Below are 17,862 nucleotides of genomic sequence, written 5' to 3' on the forward strand. Positions count from 1 at the left end.
GAGAGGATAGGAGTGAAATGGAAGAAGTAAAAATCTAGTGTAAAATACACTAAAAGTAACAGCTCTGTCTCAGTCCTTCTTAATAGGTGTGTGTTGATGAACATTATTAAAACCAAGGTCTCTTTAATGCCCCCCCCCCTCTGACAACCTCTAACTCCCCTTTTCCACTCCTTTAACCCCCCATTGCCTCCCCCTCTCCTCCTCACCTCTTCCCTTTGGTTCTGTGGATGTTTCTGGAAGGTCCAGGTGACTCTGGCCTGTAGGGATTTGGGGATACACTCCAAGAAGGTGCTGCTTCCCTCAACTCCATATAGTCTCTTCTCTGGCACCCGATGCTTGTGGTGGTCTGTAGATTACAACACAGACAATGGGATGTGACTCTTAAATGCAACAATCATTTAATACCTTCAATTTATACAATTTCTGTTTTGTAATTACATCAGTCAGGCTACAGGAGGTAAAAGTGCACATTTTAAGAACATAAACAATAAAATAAGCACTTTTTTTTGTTGGGATTTTTCCCCCCTTTTCTCCCCAGTTGTATCCAGCAAATTACCCCAGTCTTCTGAGCTGTCCCGGTCGCTGCTCCACCCCCTCTGCCAATCCGGGGAGGGCTGCAGACTACCACTTGCCTCCTCTGATACATGTGGAGTCGCCAGCTGCTTCTTTTCACCTGACAGTGAGGAGTTTCACCAGGGGGACGTAGCACATGGGATGATCACGCCATTCCCCCCAGTTCCCCCTCCCCCCGAACAGGCACCAAGACCAACCAGAGGAGGCGCTAGTGCAGCGACCAGGACACACACCCACAACCGGCTTCCAACCCGCAGGCACAGCCAATTGTGTCTGTAGAGACGCCTGACCAAGCTGGAGGTAACACAGGGATTCGATCCGGCGATCCCCGTGTTGGTAGGCAATGGAATAGCCCGATACGCTACCCGGATGCCCCCAAATGAGCACTTTTACATATGAGCTTTCCTTTCCTTGAAGCTTTACGACAAAGTCGCATTCAGTATGGATTGATGACTGCCCCTTTGTGTGAATATTGTTGAGATGTTGAATTCATCCATACTTAATGTTAGATTCCTGTCAGAGAGTTGTGTGCAAGAATGTGGTTGAATATTTTCAGCATTTGTGGTGGGTTGAGTGTATTTGGCTAGCATGTTAACTGTGTCTTATGACAGAAAAGTGTTTCCATTGTTTTGGTTGCTCTGTCTCACTTGTGTCATCATTATGTCATCAAGGCTCCTGTGCAGAACATTGCTGTGTGATTAATTATAGTGTTGACCAGGGATCAGATTCTCTGTCCCAAATCTTAAAGGATAACAGTGCTCCCACTATGGTCATTAAGCTGTGATGGATGAGCAAGCATGGAAACTGCCACCAATGCTAGAGAGAGTTTGAAACTGTAAAAATCCCATTTAATTTCAGTCAAATGTCCCTGAGGTCACGTTAGGTCATTGTTGAGAATTTGTGTTTTTTACCATCACAGTGCTACGAATGAGTTGTTGTAGTCCTTTAAGCTGAGATATAATTGAAATATGGACAAAAAAAGACTACACATGGCGTTGGTTGGTGGGTGGGGGGAGACAAAGCAACTGCCAAAAAGACCCCAGGCAACTCCACACTTTCCCAAGACAATTACTCTGACCTTCATTGGTTCCGCAGAGTGCCGCCCGGCCCACATGCCACCGCATGATGTAGTCATATTATCCACAAGTTCATTCTGTTCGAGCGATTAGCCTGATTCAGCTATGCGGCAGAGTGACAGATAGCGACAGAATGACGGTATTGTGGGCTGAGATGGTAGAGGGCACGGGGGTCCGAGGGGTCAGGATTCTGGGATTCGGCACAGAGAGCAGTGAGATGTCAGAAACTGAGTTCACACTGTGATTCGGGGCTTGAGTGGAGGACCGGGGCTTTGTTCACTTTTAATCCACATACCTTTCAGACAGTTCATGGGAGTTTGACCACAAAACTTGGCTACTATGAAGAGTAGTGATAAGTACTTCTTTGGTGGAATCTTTTTTGAATTTCTTGTCTTAAAAACCTGCTTCTGGCATATCTTTTATATTTTCTTTCTAAATAAACACATGAGAAATACTTTGCAAACAGGGACAAATCATGCAGTACTGAATTTCACTTCTTTGTGCAGATGTCCTGGGAGGGCAATTTATTTCAAAAACCGAATTCAATGTGATTTGTAATCAATAATGCATCACATTTCTAGAGGGATCCTCCAAAGGAGTTGAATCAAGTGCAACTGGACTTGATATATATCCGTGAAGACGTTTCGCCTCTCATCCAAGAGGCTTCCTCAGTTCGTGCCTTTCTGACTAGACGAAGCTAGCTTCGTCTATATCAAGTCCAGTTGCACTTGATTCAACTCCTTTGGATAACCATGACCTGGACGAATGAGAACATTCACAGACATTTCTAGAGGGAGCAATTTTTCAAGTGATTTCACATGCTTTCTATTCCTGTTGTTGAAAATAAATGGAAACAAAATCCATTCAACGACTGGATCCCCAGGCAGCTGTCGCTGGAGGTTGACTGCTAGCAAACTCAAAATAACGTGTATGTTCTTAAGACTAAAAAATGTCTCACTGAAATAAAATAATGCTTTAAAGAACACCATCAAAGCTATTGTAATTACACAGACAGAACTACTTCTACTGCTACTTTCGGGTGCTCCTCTAAGGGGTCGCCAAAGCAGATCATCCGTTTCCATCTCTTCCTGTCCTCTGCATCTTCCTCTGTCACACCAGCCACCTGCATGTCCTCCCTCACCACATCCATAAACCTCCTCTTTGGCCTTCCTCTTTTCCTCTTCCCTGGCAGCTCCATATTCAGCATCCTTCTCCCAATATACCCAGCATCTCTCTTCCACACTTGTCCAAGCCATCTCAATCTTGCCTCTCTTGCTTTGTCTCCAAACCATGCAACCTGAGCTGTCCCTCTAATATAGTCATTCCTAATCCTGTCCTTCTTCATCACTCCCGAAGAAAATCTTAACATCTTCAACTTTGCCATCTCCAGCTCCGCCTCCTGTCTTTTTGTCAGTGCCACTGTCTCCAAACCATACAACATAGCTGGTCTCACTACCATCTTGCAAACCTCCCCTTTAACTCTTGCTGGTACCCTTCTATCACAAATCACTCCTTACACTCTTCTCCACCCACTCCACCCTGCCTGCACTGTCTTCTTCACCTCTCTTCTGCACTCCCCGTTACTTTGGACAGTTGCTCCAAGTATTTAAACTCATCCACCTTCATCACCTGTACTCCTTGCATCCTCATCATTCTTCACACAGACAGAACTAAACCAAAATAATTTGGACCATGTCAACAGCTGTAAGTACTACAGCAAAGTACAGTGCTTAAGAGTCATGATGCGATTTATAGTGCATGTCGGTCCTACCTCCAGAGCAGAGGGTATTGGGATCTCCATTTCTCACATCTTGGCGGCGAAATCGTCTGTAAAATGAAAATCACAATTAAAATTTTCAATTTTCAGTTGGATTTATAATGTTAAGCAGCAGGTATCGATAACACAGCAGTGGCCCATGCAGTTCTGAATCAGTATTCAAATTGACCTGAATCTCTCTGTATGTTCTATTAAATAAGTTGAATTATTGAGAGAGGTGAGTCCTCGCCGAGGTAGGTTAAAAGTGGTTCATGCATTTGTTGTGGTTTTTACCTCTACCTGTACCTCGTCACAATCAGTTTACAGTGTTTCGGGTCCATTACCTTTTGGTATTAGGTAGGTAGCGTGTACATGAAGTACCATCCCAGGCGCAGTAAGGGTCTCTGGCCAAGCAGCATTCAGCACAGGCCTTCCCATAAACACTACAGCGATGGAGAGGCACCTGGGCGATGCCTGTATCTGAGCCCACGTAGAGCTGTTGCTGTGGTCAGACAGGAAGTGAGGAGATGAGGGCTTTAAACTGACCAGCACCAGAACAGAACTCATTAAATCACGTAGATATAATATGTACTACCATAGGAAATGTGACCTGGGTGTCTGTTTAAATTCTAATGTAACTGTGCCCAGATCCAGACACACACTCTGATCTGGTTTTGATTTGTTCTTTGGATGCAAAATCTCTTCACCAAAAATCTGTCTTCCAAGTTGTTGTTTTTTTAACTAAGCTGAAAAGTTGAGTTTCGGGTGTGCATCTGGATTACGATAGAGGCGTCTGGCTTTGGACTCAGCATGTTTCATAGCCATGATAACTGTAAATTACAGATGTATTTTCAGTCCACTGAATGGCAAATGTTTAATTCAAAAAGGACCTACTCGTTTTGAGGAGATCTGCATATTGATGATAGACGAGGTGTCCTAAAGAGCAGATGAAATCAGATATATTAAACACAATGTTAGATACCATAGCAACATTAACAATGAGCATTTTTCACGTCAAGCTCCTACTCTTACCCAGCCTAATTTAGAAAGTGTAAGGGTAAAATAAGCTTAACATCTGTATCAACAGATAGTAAAAAAGGAAAGGTTGACATATTCCTGGGATTACGTAAGGGACCATTTCCAAGAGAAAAAAGAAAACACGAACAAAAGACAAAGTAAAGGGATTTCTTTCATGACTCAAATAATATTGTCATTTGACATACACAGCATCTAGCACACTGTATTATCCTACAATAAAAGGACTTTAACACATCTGACAGAAATGCACACCTTGAAGACCTCCAGCTCCTCTAAAAGGAGCTCCTCCATGTTGTTCCAACTCTCCTTGGGAACACTGATGACCTTCAGCACGGTTCCTTTGTCTGAAATAACAGATGTCAGTCTCTTAATAAACTTTCTTTATCCTCATTTTATATTAGCATGTAACAGTTTTATAGTCCTTTCAGTGCTTTGAGGATTCACTTATAAACTGGGATCAGTGCATGTAGTTTCACTGGCAATAGAGTCTGGCATCAGAATTGGAAAAGAAAAATGGCTGTTACCTGTGCCAATAAACATGACGTCGTATTGTCCGTCTGCAGCCCCTACCCGGTCCACAGCAATCTGTGTGAAGCTGTAGTCCACGTTGGTTCTGAGGAAGACAGGCCGGCGATTCAGAGGGTAGACTGGGTTAAACATCAGCGGGTGGTGCCGGGCAAACTGGATCACGTCATCAGGGAAACCCTTAGTGGACTCAAAACTGCCGAATGTCTTGCTGGGGCACTAAAAGGATACATGATGAGAAGGTGAGATACATGTGATGATATAACAAAAAAATGTAATCAATAATTAACTGTTATCTCTCATTTACTGGAGGTCCCTAATTGGGAGACAGGTTAATTTATGTCCTTCGCTTTCACTGATTTGTGTTTCATAGCAGTCTAATAGCATCCCAGTTCCTGGGTTGATCATAAGTTAGCAGTGACTGAAATAACACATTTGCTAATTAAAATAACTTTGACACACTTAATATGTCTAATAAGATTGAGACCAGTGACCAATAAGCACTTTAAAATTTCAATCCTACTGTGGAGGATTTGTTAGAACTCTATGGGACTAGCCTCAACTTTGTACAAGAATTGGCCACTCATGGATACTCTTCGAGCCATGTTTGAGAGGGGAAAAAAAAACCCCACTATAATATGCAGTTTGGTGTTTGATTTTGAATTGCATATACAGTAGAGAGTAATCCTTGGGAGTTGTCAGCAAAGCTGTCAACTTGAAGAACACAAAGCCACACTGCACCAAATCAAAGTTCAGCAGGCCAGGATGGGCCATTATGGTGTCATGGGCCATAAGGACTCTGGAGTCACACAGGGGTCAGAGTTCGGTCACATTCATCATGAAAATTCCATCCCTGAAATTTCTGTCCTTCATAATGCTGCAAAATAGCGCTGGAAACAAGAGTCGGACATTTAATTCATATATATTGACCCCCCCCCCCGATATGGGTATGCTATGGATTCTAACTGAATATGATGGTGGTAAAACATTATTATATGTTACACTGGACTCCAGTACAGCAATGCATGGTTTACTGATGTACATCTAGTCTCCCTACATTTAGATTTTGCCCTCCACTTGCACAGGTAGAAATGTAGAACCACTCCCCCCCCCCCCCCCCGCTTTTTCTCCCCACTTGTATCCAGCCAATTACCCCTCTCTTCCAAGCCGTCCTGATCTCTGCTCCACCCCCTCTGCCGATCTGGGGAGGGCTGCAGACTACCACGTCTCCTCCGATACATGTGGAGTTGCCAGCCGCTTCTTTTCACTTGACAGTGAGGAGTTTCGCCAGGGGAACGTAGCACGTGGGAGGATCACGCTATTCCCCCCAGTGCCCCCTCACCCCTGAACAGGCTCCCCGACCGACCAGAGGAGGCACTAGTGCAGCGACCAGGACACATACCCACATCCGGCTTCCCACCCACAGACACGGCCAATTGTGTCTGTAGGGACGCCTGACCAAGGTAACAGGGGGATTTGAACCAGCGATCCCCATGTTGGTAGGCAACAGAATAGACTGCTATGCTACCCGGACACCCCTGGTCCCCACATCTTTTTATAACTCACTTGTGAACGTTACCCTATTTCTTCAGCTTTTGTTTGTTCCCTGACTTTTCAGCCCAGTGAGGCGGTGATGGTGGGAGGGGGGTTTAACTGTGGTTCAAACACAGCTACCATTCTGCAGCAACACAATGGGTATTGTTCCGCTGTGAAGAAACGGCTACTGTATAACAAATCCTGCTGACGCTGCACCAGCACACTTAGCAGAATGTAAGAGTCCTAATAACCAAATGTTGTGAGGATTGGGGGATTGAGGGCTTGGGAATGAAATGAGGTCTCATGAAGAGACCTCATGTATATACGGGAGTGAGTTGATTTCAAAATCGCCACAGCTAAGTATATGAAAATAATCAAGTCAAACTTGTTTATAAAAAACACTTTCAAGTATAAACCCAGTTTGCAGCTAAGCACTTCACAAGGTGAGACAGTTGTGGGAAACAGAGATAAATCAAACAAAATGATGGAAATATGTGAAAGTGTGTTATTCACATGCATACAAAATAAGGGTGGGTAAGGTATCAGTTACAGGGTGTAGCTCAGTGAAACAACACAGGAACATTTGGAAACCTCTCTGATCTCACAAAGACATTTCAATACATATGCACTGGACAAATGTAGAAGACGTAAACGGTTCCTAGTCTCGGCTGTATCACGCCTTAAAAAAATACTGTATCCAAATCTAATAATCCTCCATACCGCTGACCATTTTACTGCTGCAAATGTGATTATACAGCAGTTGTATGTATTTTGGCTTAAAGTCAACTGTAATTGCATTTTGATTTCATTAGCTTTTCAGGTCTTAAATTTTGCTTGACATTTGGATGGAAACTTGACTATTGTTGACGTACCATGCCAGGGCGTGGGTAGGGCACTTTTCCCTGGAATGGGATCCATTGGTAGTTGGGCCCCTCCTTGTGAGCGAAGGGCCCCAGAAAGGCCCTCCGGATGTCATTCATGGTGTAGAGACACACGGCTGAGCCCTTAAACACACTGCTGCTGGGCACAAGAGGCAAACGAGTTAGGTGTATTAATTATGTACAAAAACGCATTTGCACTGTGTGGTCATACACAAAAGCATACACATCAATACTCTCCAAAAACACAAACATACACACAAATGTACATGCAAGCAAGAATGCACAAACATAAAATTTTCCTTTTGGTCTCTCTCCTCTCTCTCTCTCTCTCCCCCGCTGTCCCCCCCTTCTCCCCTCATCCCTCTCTCTCCCCCTCTGTTCCTCTCTCGCTCCCCCCCCCTCTTTCCCTCTGTCCCTCTCTCTCCCTCTTTTCCTCTCTCTCTCGCTATCTCTGTCTGTCTGTCTCTCTCTCAGAATAAGTGACAACGATAGAATTAAATGTAGATAGTGATTCAAATGCTAACTCTCCTTTGCTCACTAAGTTACACACAAACCCACTCGCACACATACACAAACAAACATACTGGAGTAACATATTTGTTTGTTTGTGATGAACCATATCAAACACAAATTCCAGACATGGCCGCATCCTTCTCACTTCACACAGGTGGGCAAGCATGAACCTAGACACACACAGGTTGAATGAACTCTGACCTGGAAGTAGAAAAGACTGTGTAGACCAGAGGGTTCTTCCGGTCCCTGGTCTGCAGCAGGAACACATCACCTGGAAGCACACACACACACACACACACGGGTCAGAGGTGACAATAGCAAGGTCAAAGGTTGAGAGAAAGATAAACAGAGCCCTATGGCAATGTCTTTCCTCTTTAAAGATACATTTCGCTAATAACTGAAGGTCGCAGGAAGGAATTTGCTGGTCAAAATTGATGTAGCCCTGAGCAGTTCAGTCTCACCTAAAATTTTAACACTCGTTTCTTTCATTAAACGTTATTGCTAACGTTGATATATGGAGAACTACCACAAACAACTGTAAGATCTATTTTTAATCACTTAATCATAGGGGAATAAATTTCATAAAATTCCTGAACTACACCTACCAACCTTTATGCACTGTGAGTATTTATAATAAGCTTTTCCTGCAAACCAAACTTCCTTCATGGGACTGGTAAGTTTTGGAAATTAAAGTCAGTTGTTGAAACTTCAATGAAATCGAAATCCGAATAAAGTTCTGCTTTTCTTTTTTAACGCAGATTCCTTGAAAAAAAAGTTTGGGGCTAAAAGTCACTTCTATACAAACAAAAGCTAGGTGTGAGGTTCTAGTCAGTTCGATTCTCTGCTTTTCTCCAAGTCTACATCACAAAGCACTTCAGTTTTACAAGATCGTCTTTAAGACAAATGTTGCCCCGGGCATCTTTTAGAGACCGCTTAGCCAACATGAAAGACTCATTCTTAACACGAGGTAATCTGGTGGACAGACATGGCCCGAGGTGCTGTCACAAATTATGGCAAGTTGCTGATACTTAGTTGAGATTTCACCGAATCAAGGGAGAAGTGCAAACAAAAAGTTTTTGTTTCACCTTTTTAGGTTCACACTGCATTTATTGTGTGAGATTATCTAAGCTCTCTTCTATTTCTTCAAGTTCATACAACTTCTGTACGCGCATGCAAAATTTGGGGGGAGGGGGGATGCATTTACGTCTTGAGCTTAAATGGAGTCTGTGTCTAAGTCTACTATCTGCATAATGAACAATACCATCAGATCCTTTCCCATTTCACCTGGTATTTATACGGGTCCAATTTTTTTTTCCATCTGTATTCTGCACACAGTGATTCCAATCTATTTCTTGCATAACCTGCAAAATAAACTGGTAGGTGGGATGTGGCAAGGGTCTGTTGTCGATGAAAACAAACTTTCCACTTTCTCTTCTTCATGAATATTGTTGCCTTTTATGACTCTAGTCTGACACAACAGAAATAATGACAAGTTAGTCTAAGGTACCATACTTTCTTGTTAGTCGAAAAGGATACAAAACTGGGGGAATGTGCAGCCCAGGCAAAAAGGTAAATTAAGAAATTCACAACAGTTTTAGCACTTAGTTATGCTTCCTCTGATTCCAGAAAGGTTCGGTACTTAATTTCTCTGGTTCCGGTTAGACGAAGTCCAAGGTTGAGTCAGAACTTAATGGGAATTATGCTGAACCCAAATTGCACTTCAAAAGTAGAAGCAGTTTGGGCACCGTGCTTTCTAAAAGCCCAGTTTAAGAGGTCACTGACGATCATATCTGTTGCAACTTCCCTTCGGACCAGTCTTCAAACATCACTTTTCTTATATCTAATATAGTTGGAAATCTTTTACCTAGTTTTGACTTAAAAATTTGCAAGTACTATTTGGGAGCTAAAGTTACAAACTCTTACAGAGAAATGAATTCATTTTAAAATAAAGTAAATATCAAACAGGGCAGGAAACTTGCAGTACATGTACCAGATACGGCAGCTGCATAGATCGATTTCCTTCTAGTCTAAAGAAAACTTACGCAGCTCATCGAAGTACGTGTCACTGCCATCGGCTCCGGGCACCGAGCAGATCAGACGAGTCTTTAGGAACGTCGTCCATTTGTTCACCAGGCTCCGCTGGCCACCCATATCATTCTGATTAAAGAGGGAATAAAAGAGATTTAACAATATACCAAGAGAAAAAAGCAAGTTTGCCAGCATAGTCGGTGGTAGCCTCCCTTCCAGGAATCCATTTTGCATTTGCACTCAGAAAATCCTCAATGATTTCCTCTTGGGAAAGAGAAAAAGTGCTACAGCAGTTCAGCAAGAACGGTGGGAAAATACATTTCTTCCAAAACTCAGCAGCCACTTGTACTTTTTTCTACCCGTCTATTTGATCGGGACCTTTGGAACAGAATGAATTTTTTTGGAACAGAATGAGACTCCTGAACAACGGATGGCTACCTGCCATATTGGCTGAGAGAGCAGACGAACAGGCAAGCCAGAATTAAAATTGACCACTATTTTGTTGGTGGCTGGTGTTGAATTTCACACCTCTCTTTGAAAACTTGGACTTGAGAGATAGCTGCTGTGTATCTGTAGGCTCTATATGGAGTCTCTCACCCTGCAGAGCTGTCCTATGCGGGAGTACGTGGACTTGCCCAGACCTTGAGCTTCTACGGCCGTCTCTCGGAAGAAGAAAAAGATCTTGTCATCGTCAGGGTTCTCACTCTCTGGCACCCAAAAGGAGCCCACAAACTTTGGTTCTGGTTGATAAAAGAAGAGAGTGGATGTAAATTGACGTATTTAACGAGTTATAGTCTTGCTCTAATATGACTACAAAATGCCAAAGCTGAAACTTAAGCTGTGTTAATGTGACCATAAAAAGTACATGGCACACTTAAATTCTCCATTAAAAAATATTTAATTCTGTTTTTAGTTTTATAGTACATGGAACATTTTTTCAAATGATAATGAATGAATTGATTGAAAGTCAGTTGATCCCAACTCTGACAGAAAGACACACACACACACACACACACACACACACACACACACACACACACACACACACACACACACACACACACCATTTAACCAGCGTGAGTCATGCTGTTCAGTGCGTATGGAGGGGCGTTTCCCAAGACTTCTGAAGATGGTGAAGTCCCGCCCCATTAGGTCTGTGGCCACGCCTGCATAGAGCTCATCGCCTAGGAGACAGGGCAGAGAGACAACATCATTGGCTGATTGGCAAGGCAAATAAATATAAATTAGAATTATAACCTGTAAGACAGATCAGGAAAATGCTACTTTTACAACAAATAACTTTGTTGTCAGAACATTTCCTCTTCTTCTTCTATCATTATCATTATTATTTTGGCATCATTAGTTGTATAGTAGCAGTATCCCCCCACCCCCTTTTTCTCCCCAATTGTACTTGGCCGATTACCCCACTCTTCCGAGCTGTCCCAGTCGCTGCGCCACCCCCTCTGCCAAGCCGGGGAGGGCTGCAGACTACCACATGCCTCCTCCGATACATGTGGCATCACCAGCTGCTTCTTTTCACCTGACAGTGAGGAGTTTCGCCAGGGGAACATAGCGCGTGGGAGGATCACGCTATTCCCCTCAGTGCCCCCTCCCCCCCGAACAGGTGCCCCGACCGACCAGAGGAGGCACTAGTGCAGCGACCAGGGCACATACCCACATCCGGCTTCCCACCCGCAGACACGGCCAATTGTGTCTGTAGGGATGCCCGACCAAGCCGGAGGTAAAATGGGGATTCGAACCGGCGAGCCCTGTGTTGGTAGGCAACGGAATAGACCGCCACACTACCCGGATGCTCAGTAGCAGTATTTTTTTATTGAGCAGAAATCAAAAGTTTCCTCTGCACATAAGCAATTTTAATTTAAAGGGCTACAATACTGTCACAATTATTATTTAACTTTTGAGGCACCGCATCCGAGTTTAGATGTCCATCAAATCAAATAAGATTATGCCATATACAATCTAAGCAGACAGCCTGGCAGGAAGACCAGGAGATGGGTAATGTATATGAGGTGGGTTAACTGGGACAAGGCTCTTACCCACGAGTACTGAGGCAGCAGGGTGGCGGGGGTCATACGGACTCTTCCCCTTCCCGTCTTCTACTTTAGAAGGATCAATCCTAAAAACATGGTCCTGGAGGACAGGCAAGAGACAGGGCGAGAGAGCAAAAGGCAAACATCAGAGTTTGTGAGTGTGTACATATTTTTGTGTGTGTATGAATTGTGTGTTCACCTAACAAGATACTTGTGTTCACTCTGCAGAGAAATGATCAAGAAAGCTTGGGGATCATAATGTGAACTACAACATTTCAGCATTCAATTTGTAAGTGAGCGTACCCCAACTGGTGTCTGTGTGTGACTGTGTTTATATGTGTGTTTTCCTTACCTCCATCTTCTGCCCCACCTCCACAAAGGCGCAGGTTGGGTGGAATGCCCCGGTACCACAGGCATACAGGTGGGTGCGGTTATAGTGGTGCACGATCTTCACATAGTTCACACAGTCCATCTGAAACACACACGTTGAGAAGAGTGAAAAAAAAATACTCATTTACTGGGTTTTGCTTTCCAACAGTTCCCTTAAGTAAAGGAAGAGTCTGTTTGAGCAGACACGGGCAGCCGTGTGCCATAGAGGACCAGATGCATGCAGGTTCCCCCTCCAACCGAACAATACACCAGGTGACTTCACTGGTTATTCTGCCCTCTTCGTGCTAGTCAGTGAAGTTAGGTGGTGTAATATTCGGCTGGGAGGAAAACCTGGATCCTCTGGAAAGCTGATGGCACGCGGTCGCGTCTCTGCTGTAGTGATGGAAGCAAAGGGATCGGAAGGAGAATAACGTGACAGCAAGCTGAGGTGGAGGGGAGGTCACAGCGTCTGGAAGCCCCCAGAGATCACACAGATACGCTTAGAACTGCCTTTCAAGTATGGAAACAAAATAACCAGCAGTGGTGTGTCCCATGTGCTGGCACCAGCCTGTCCAACATGTCCACACACACACACACACGCACACACAAAGTCAACAATGTCACCGCAGTAATTCCAAGGTCTTATAACAAAGCCCCCCCTTCCGCTGACTTAATCACCTCCCCTCTCTCCCTCTCTGTTGCTCTCTCTCTGTTGCTCTCTTTTTCTCTCCCTCTTTCTGTCTCTTTCTGTCTGTTTGATAATGAACATTCCTCACATAGCTTGTCCACGCCTGTTTACAGAATACCCCTGTCCTCCTCCAACACATTGTTGTAATATCCTTTTTTTGTCTGCCTTACACAAAAACACACACATGCCTGCATATGACAGGTGTTCACATGGACTTGCATATGTGTTGCACGGCAGCCACAGGTGAGAGAGACCGTGTTACTGGGAGCTCCGGTTGTTCGTTTATTTACACTTTATTTCATCCATCCATTATCCAAACCGCTTATCCTTACTCAGGGCCGCGGTTGATGCTGGAGCCTATCCCAGCAGCCACTGGGTGGCAGGCGGGGAGACACCCTGGACAGGCCATCACAGGGCCCACACACACACACACACACACACACACACACACACATCTAGGGACAATTTAGTACGGCCGATTCACCTGACCTACATGTCTTTGGACTGTGGGAGGAAACCAGAGCACCCAGAGGAAACCCACGCAGACACAGGGAGAACATCCAAACTCCACACAGAGGACGACCCGGGACGACCCCCAAGGTTGGACTACCCTGGGGCTCGAACCCAGGACCTTCTTGCTGTGAGGCAACCGCAGTAACCACTGCGCCAACATGCCGCACATTTTATTTCTGTTGGATAAATTACAGCAGACTACAATATGGGTTTTTTAATGAAAAGATGAGTGCTATGGGGCAAACGAATGGACTTTCACCCCTTTAGTTTGGGGGCGCTCGTTGTTTGTTTATTCCTCTAAGTTGTGCCATAGCTTTCAATGGCCACATTGTTGCAGTACATTATCCTGTACTTAAAACAATGAATTCAGCTATTGAGACAGGCTGTGCCCGCACTTAAGTACACTAATACTTGATTAAGATCCACGAGCCTGTGTACTAACACACACACACACACACACACAAACACACACACACACACACGTAAGCTCAGTTCTGAAACTTTCCTCCTGTATCATAAACCAGCCAGTTTGACTAACATGTTTGCATCACAGTTTGTATGACAAATTCAGTCACAACTGAATTGGGTGTTTATCAGCAGGTGACTGACATAAGACAATAGTTGAGGAGGAGGGCTTGAGAAGAGAAGAGTTAATAATAAACTGAATCTTACTCAGCTTTCTATCCAACACTATTTCTTATTCATCTCTCTTCTCCTTGTCGCCTCCCTTTCACGCTCCTTCCCGTCCCTTTTCTATATTGGATTTACTTAAAAATGTGCTGTCAAGTGGTTTCACACAACTGTGTTTAGTAACTTCTAAGAAACGTGTATTCGCTCAAAGAGCTAGAAGTTACTCACCACAGTAGTGTGGAACCATGCCGCACAACGTTTTAGTGCAGTAAATACAACATTTCACCTTCTGAGTGTCGACACCGGGCTGTTTACCCACTAATGCGTCTGCCCATGTCAGAGTCGGGTTAAAAACGGCAGGTCTTCAGGGACCGCCGGAGGACTGATGTAGTGTACAGACTCTATTACCGTCTTGATTCATCCCTCCACTCATCACTCCCTGTCCTCGCCTTTCTTTCTTCTCCAAGACATCTGTCTACCCCAACCCCTCTGAGACAGGGGTTTCTTCTCCCCTCTTCCACCTTTGTTCTCTCCTCTCTCTCTCTCTCTCTCTCTCTCTCTCTCTCTCTCTCTCTCTCTCTCTCTCTCTCTCTCTCTCTCCTTCTCTCTCTCATCATTTTCCACTAGCCTCACACACCTTCTGCCATGTGTGTGTGTGTGTGTGTGTGTACAGTTTCTACCGTGTGGTCATACACAAAAGCATACAGTTATCAATACGCTCCAAAAACACGAACATACACACAAATGTACAAGCAAGCAAGAATGCACAAACATACACTCTTCCTTTTGGTTGCTCTCTCTCTGTCTGTCTGTCTGTCTGTGTCTCATGCTGGGTCCCCTTACAAACTGTACCAGCTGTTAAGCACGTCGCTGTATTTAATCAAATACTGCCGTCTTTACACATGACTTATTAACAAACCCTCTCCTCCCATATCACTGTCATCTGCCCTGTCTCTCCCTCTCATTCTACCCCCACCCCAAGACACACCGTGGTAACATCTGCTGCCCAGCGATCAGGTTACACACTGTTAGACCTCCAGGAGTCTCTAGAGAGGAGCCATGCAAAGAGGTATAGCTGACCCTGAGTGACAGACAGGGACGATGCACAACCGTCTGCGTTGTGTGTTTGGGTGTGTGCTATTGTGGTAGATCCTCAGCAAAACTGGGGTGCATGTGCCCCTCTTCCATAACCCTCCAGTATCCAGAAGAAACTTTGACATTTAGTACATCCAAGGTTCACCCGTTCCCATTGGTCACAAGCCAGAGAGACTGTCCTCTCCCCTCTCTTTCTCCCTTCTCCAGGAGAAACAATCAGCCCCTTTCTCCCCTTCACCTCCTGCAATCATTATTTCACTCTCCCCCACTCTCTCTGTCTGTCTGTCTGTCTGTCTGTCTGTCTGTCTGTCTGTCTGTCTGTCTGTCTGGCTGTCTGTCTCTCTGTCTGTCTGTCTGTCTGTCTGTCTGTCTGTCTGCCTGTCTCGTTCTGACTCTAATTGAAACCCCTTTCACTGGCTGAAAAGCAAGGCTTTATGCTAAACTGTTAAAGAATAATGTGGAAGTGTGTTTGTTGTCTGCAGGTTTGATTTTGTATATGTGTGTTTGTATGTGTGTATATTTGTGCTTGTGTATGTATTTGTACGTTAGTATTTCTGTGTGTGTCTATTTATTTTGGCGTTTGTACATGTTTGTGTGTGTGCATGGTGTATGCGTGTGTGCGTGTGTGCTGTGGTGGAGGGCATAAGGTGAGGCTGTCAACAGGGCAGTTGTCTGACAAAGGCAGCTCTTCGATGTGAAGGGCTGAGGAGAAAAAAAGAAAGGTGTAACCAGAAAAGGGGCTTTAAAGACTTATAAATGGCCAGAAAAGGATAGGAAGAGGAGGGGAAGGGAGGTGCATTGTGATCACAATTCTTTATCCTGCGAGTGTGTGTGTGTGTGTGGGGGGGGGTTCACCAGACAACCTTGGACCCTCCAGTAGCCCATTAGTTTAAAAATTACTGAGGACTGAGCATGAAGCACACAGCGACCACACGGTGGCTCGGGTTAGCGCTAAGCCCCGCCCCCTTCTCTCGCTCTAACGCCTTTCACACATGCAGTCTTGCAGTCTTTCCCTGAAATGTTCAGGGACGCTTCCTGCATGGGGTCACGTGTGAATGGGAGCAGGGATCCATATTCAGGGAAATGTGTTCCCACCTCAACGACCCGGTGTCGGTGTCATGTCGGGGGAAAGGCGGTAAGGCGAGGTCGTGAATGACAGCAGCAGCGCTGCAGGGAAGCACACGTAAAGGGGTATTACGTCCGTCTGACAAACGAGGCTTTCACGTGGAGCGAGTGAACCAATCACAAGACTCCGCTGATGACGAACTAGAATCCGTGACGGTTGCCTTGCCTCACGGATGATTTGATAACTGCAATACAAGCTCTTCTCTTTTTTTTGTTTTTTTGTTTTTTTGTTTTTCTGGTTGGAAAATGGACAGATTGAGAAACAGAGCTTCTTTCAGTCCATGCAGAGGATGAAATTGTTGATATGCATAGGTGTTTGATTACCTCCATCTCTTTTAAAAACTAATTTTTATAAAATGTCTTTTAATAAGCGTTTTTCTTTTTGCATTATAGTTTCATGCATTTATTCCTTCTTGAGGTTTTTATTTCATTGTCTTTTATTTCTATTTCTTGAGTGATTGCATTGTGTATTTTCTGTTATCATGTCTGTGAAGCACATTGTCAACTTGTTTTGGAAAAGACCTTTCCAAATAAAGTGTATTTAGTATTATTATCTGCTGGACGGTGCAAACATGTAAGCAGTGCCTGGAAGCTTATCCCAGTAACTTACTGGCAACTCTGTGTGAAAAGCACTACTCTCTCTCTCTCTCTCTCTCTCTCTCTCTCTCTCTCTCTCTCTCTCTCTCTCTCTCTCTCTTTCTCTCTTTCTCTCTCTCACACACACACTCACTGTTTATTTCTCTCTCACTCTTTCTATTTCTCTCTCTCTTTCTATTTCTCTCTCACTCTCTCTTGCTGTCTCACTCTCTCTTGCTCTCACTCGCTCTATTTCTCTCTCACTCTTTCTAGTTCTCTCTTGCGCTCTTTATCTTTCGCTCTCTCTCTCTTGCTCTTTCTCTCTATCAATTCAATTCAATATGTGCTTTATTGGCATGACATACATTTGTGTACATATTGCTATCTCTCTCTCTCGCTCTCTCACTCACTCTACTTCTCTCACTCTTTCTAGTTCTCTCTCGCGCTCTTTATCTCTGTCGCTCTCTCTCTCTCTTGCTCTTTTTCTCTCTCTCGCTCTCTATCTCTCTCTCACTCACTGTATTTCTCTTACTCTTTCTAGTTCTCTCTGTCGCTCTCTCTCTCTTGCTCTCTCTCTCTCACGCTCTCTCTCTCTCGCTCTTTATCTCTCTCGCTCTTTATTTCTCTCTCTCACGCTCTTTATTTCTCTCTCATTCGCTTTTTATTTCTGTCTCTCTCACGCTCACTCTTTATTTCTCTCTCTTTATTTCTCTGTCTCTTACCCACGCTATCTATCGCTCCTTGTTTTTGACTCGTTACATTTTACTCATTATGGTTGTATTCATCATTGTTAGTTATTTACGTAAATCATTACTTAAACAAGGATTAGCGCACAATGTTGCTGAGTGTTTAAAAATGAACAGTTGTGCATCTGACAGAGCAGCTTTAT

The 17,862-nt window shown here is 44.3% G+C and overlaps 1 protein-coding gene across 3 annotated transcripts in view; it reads right to left on the bottom strand.

The window, feature by feature from the left end:
* The window catches only part of sema3b (sema domain, immunoglobulin domain (Ig), short basic domain, secreted, (semaphorin) 3B), a 122,774-nt gene that overhangs the window by 4,458 nt on the left and 100,454 nt on the right, over positions 1-17,862 (bottom strand). For all 3 annotated transcript variants that reach the window (XM_056302139.1, XM_056302129.1, XM_056302133.1), the window contains exons 5-17: positions 12,330-12,449; positions 11,984-12,077; positions 10,991-11,110; positions 10,524-10,666; positions 9,941-10,055; positions 8,100-8,169; positions 7,377-7,521; positions 4,968-5,187; positions 4,696-4,787; positions 4,300-4,341; positions 3,750-3,907; positions 3,421-3,476; positions 207-346 (exon numbers count right to left, since the gene is read on the bottom strand). In XM_056302139.1, coding sequence (XP_056158114.1) covers positions 207-346; positions 3,421-3,476; positions 3,750-3,907; positions 4,300-4,341; positions 4,696-4,787; positions 4,968-5,187; positions 7,377-7,521; positions 8,100-8,169; positions 9,941-10,055; positions 10,524-10,666; positions 10,991-11,110; positions 11,984-12,077; positions 12,330-12,449 — 1,515 coding nt within the window. The remainder of the gene's footprint in view (positions 1-206; positions 347-3,420; positions 3,477-3,749; positions 3,908-4,299; positions 4,342-4,695; positions 4,788-4,967; positions 5,188-7,376; positions 7,522-8,099; positions 8,170-9,940; positions 10,056-10,523; positions 10,667-10,990; positions 11,111-11,983; positions 12,078-12,329; positions 12,450-17,862) is intronic.

Source organism: Lampris incognitus, chromosome 2 (assembly GCF_029633865.1).
Source record: "Lampris incognitus isolate fLamInc1 chromosome 2, fLamInc1.hap2, whole genome shotgun sequence".
In the NCBI taxonomy this organism is placed as follows: domain Eukaryota; kingdom Metazoa; phylum Chordata; class Actinopteri; order Lampriformes; family Lampridae; genus Lampris; species Lampris incognitus.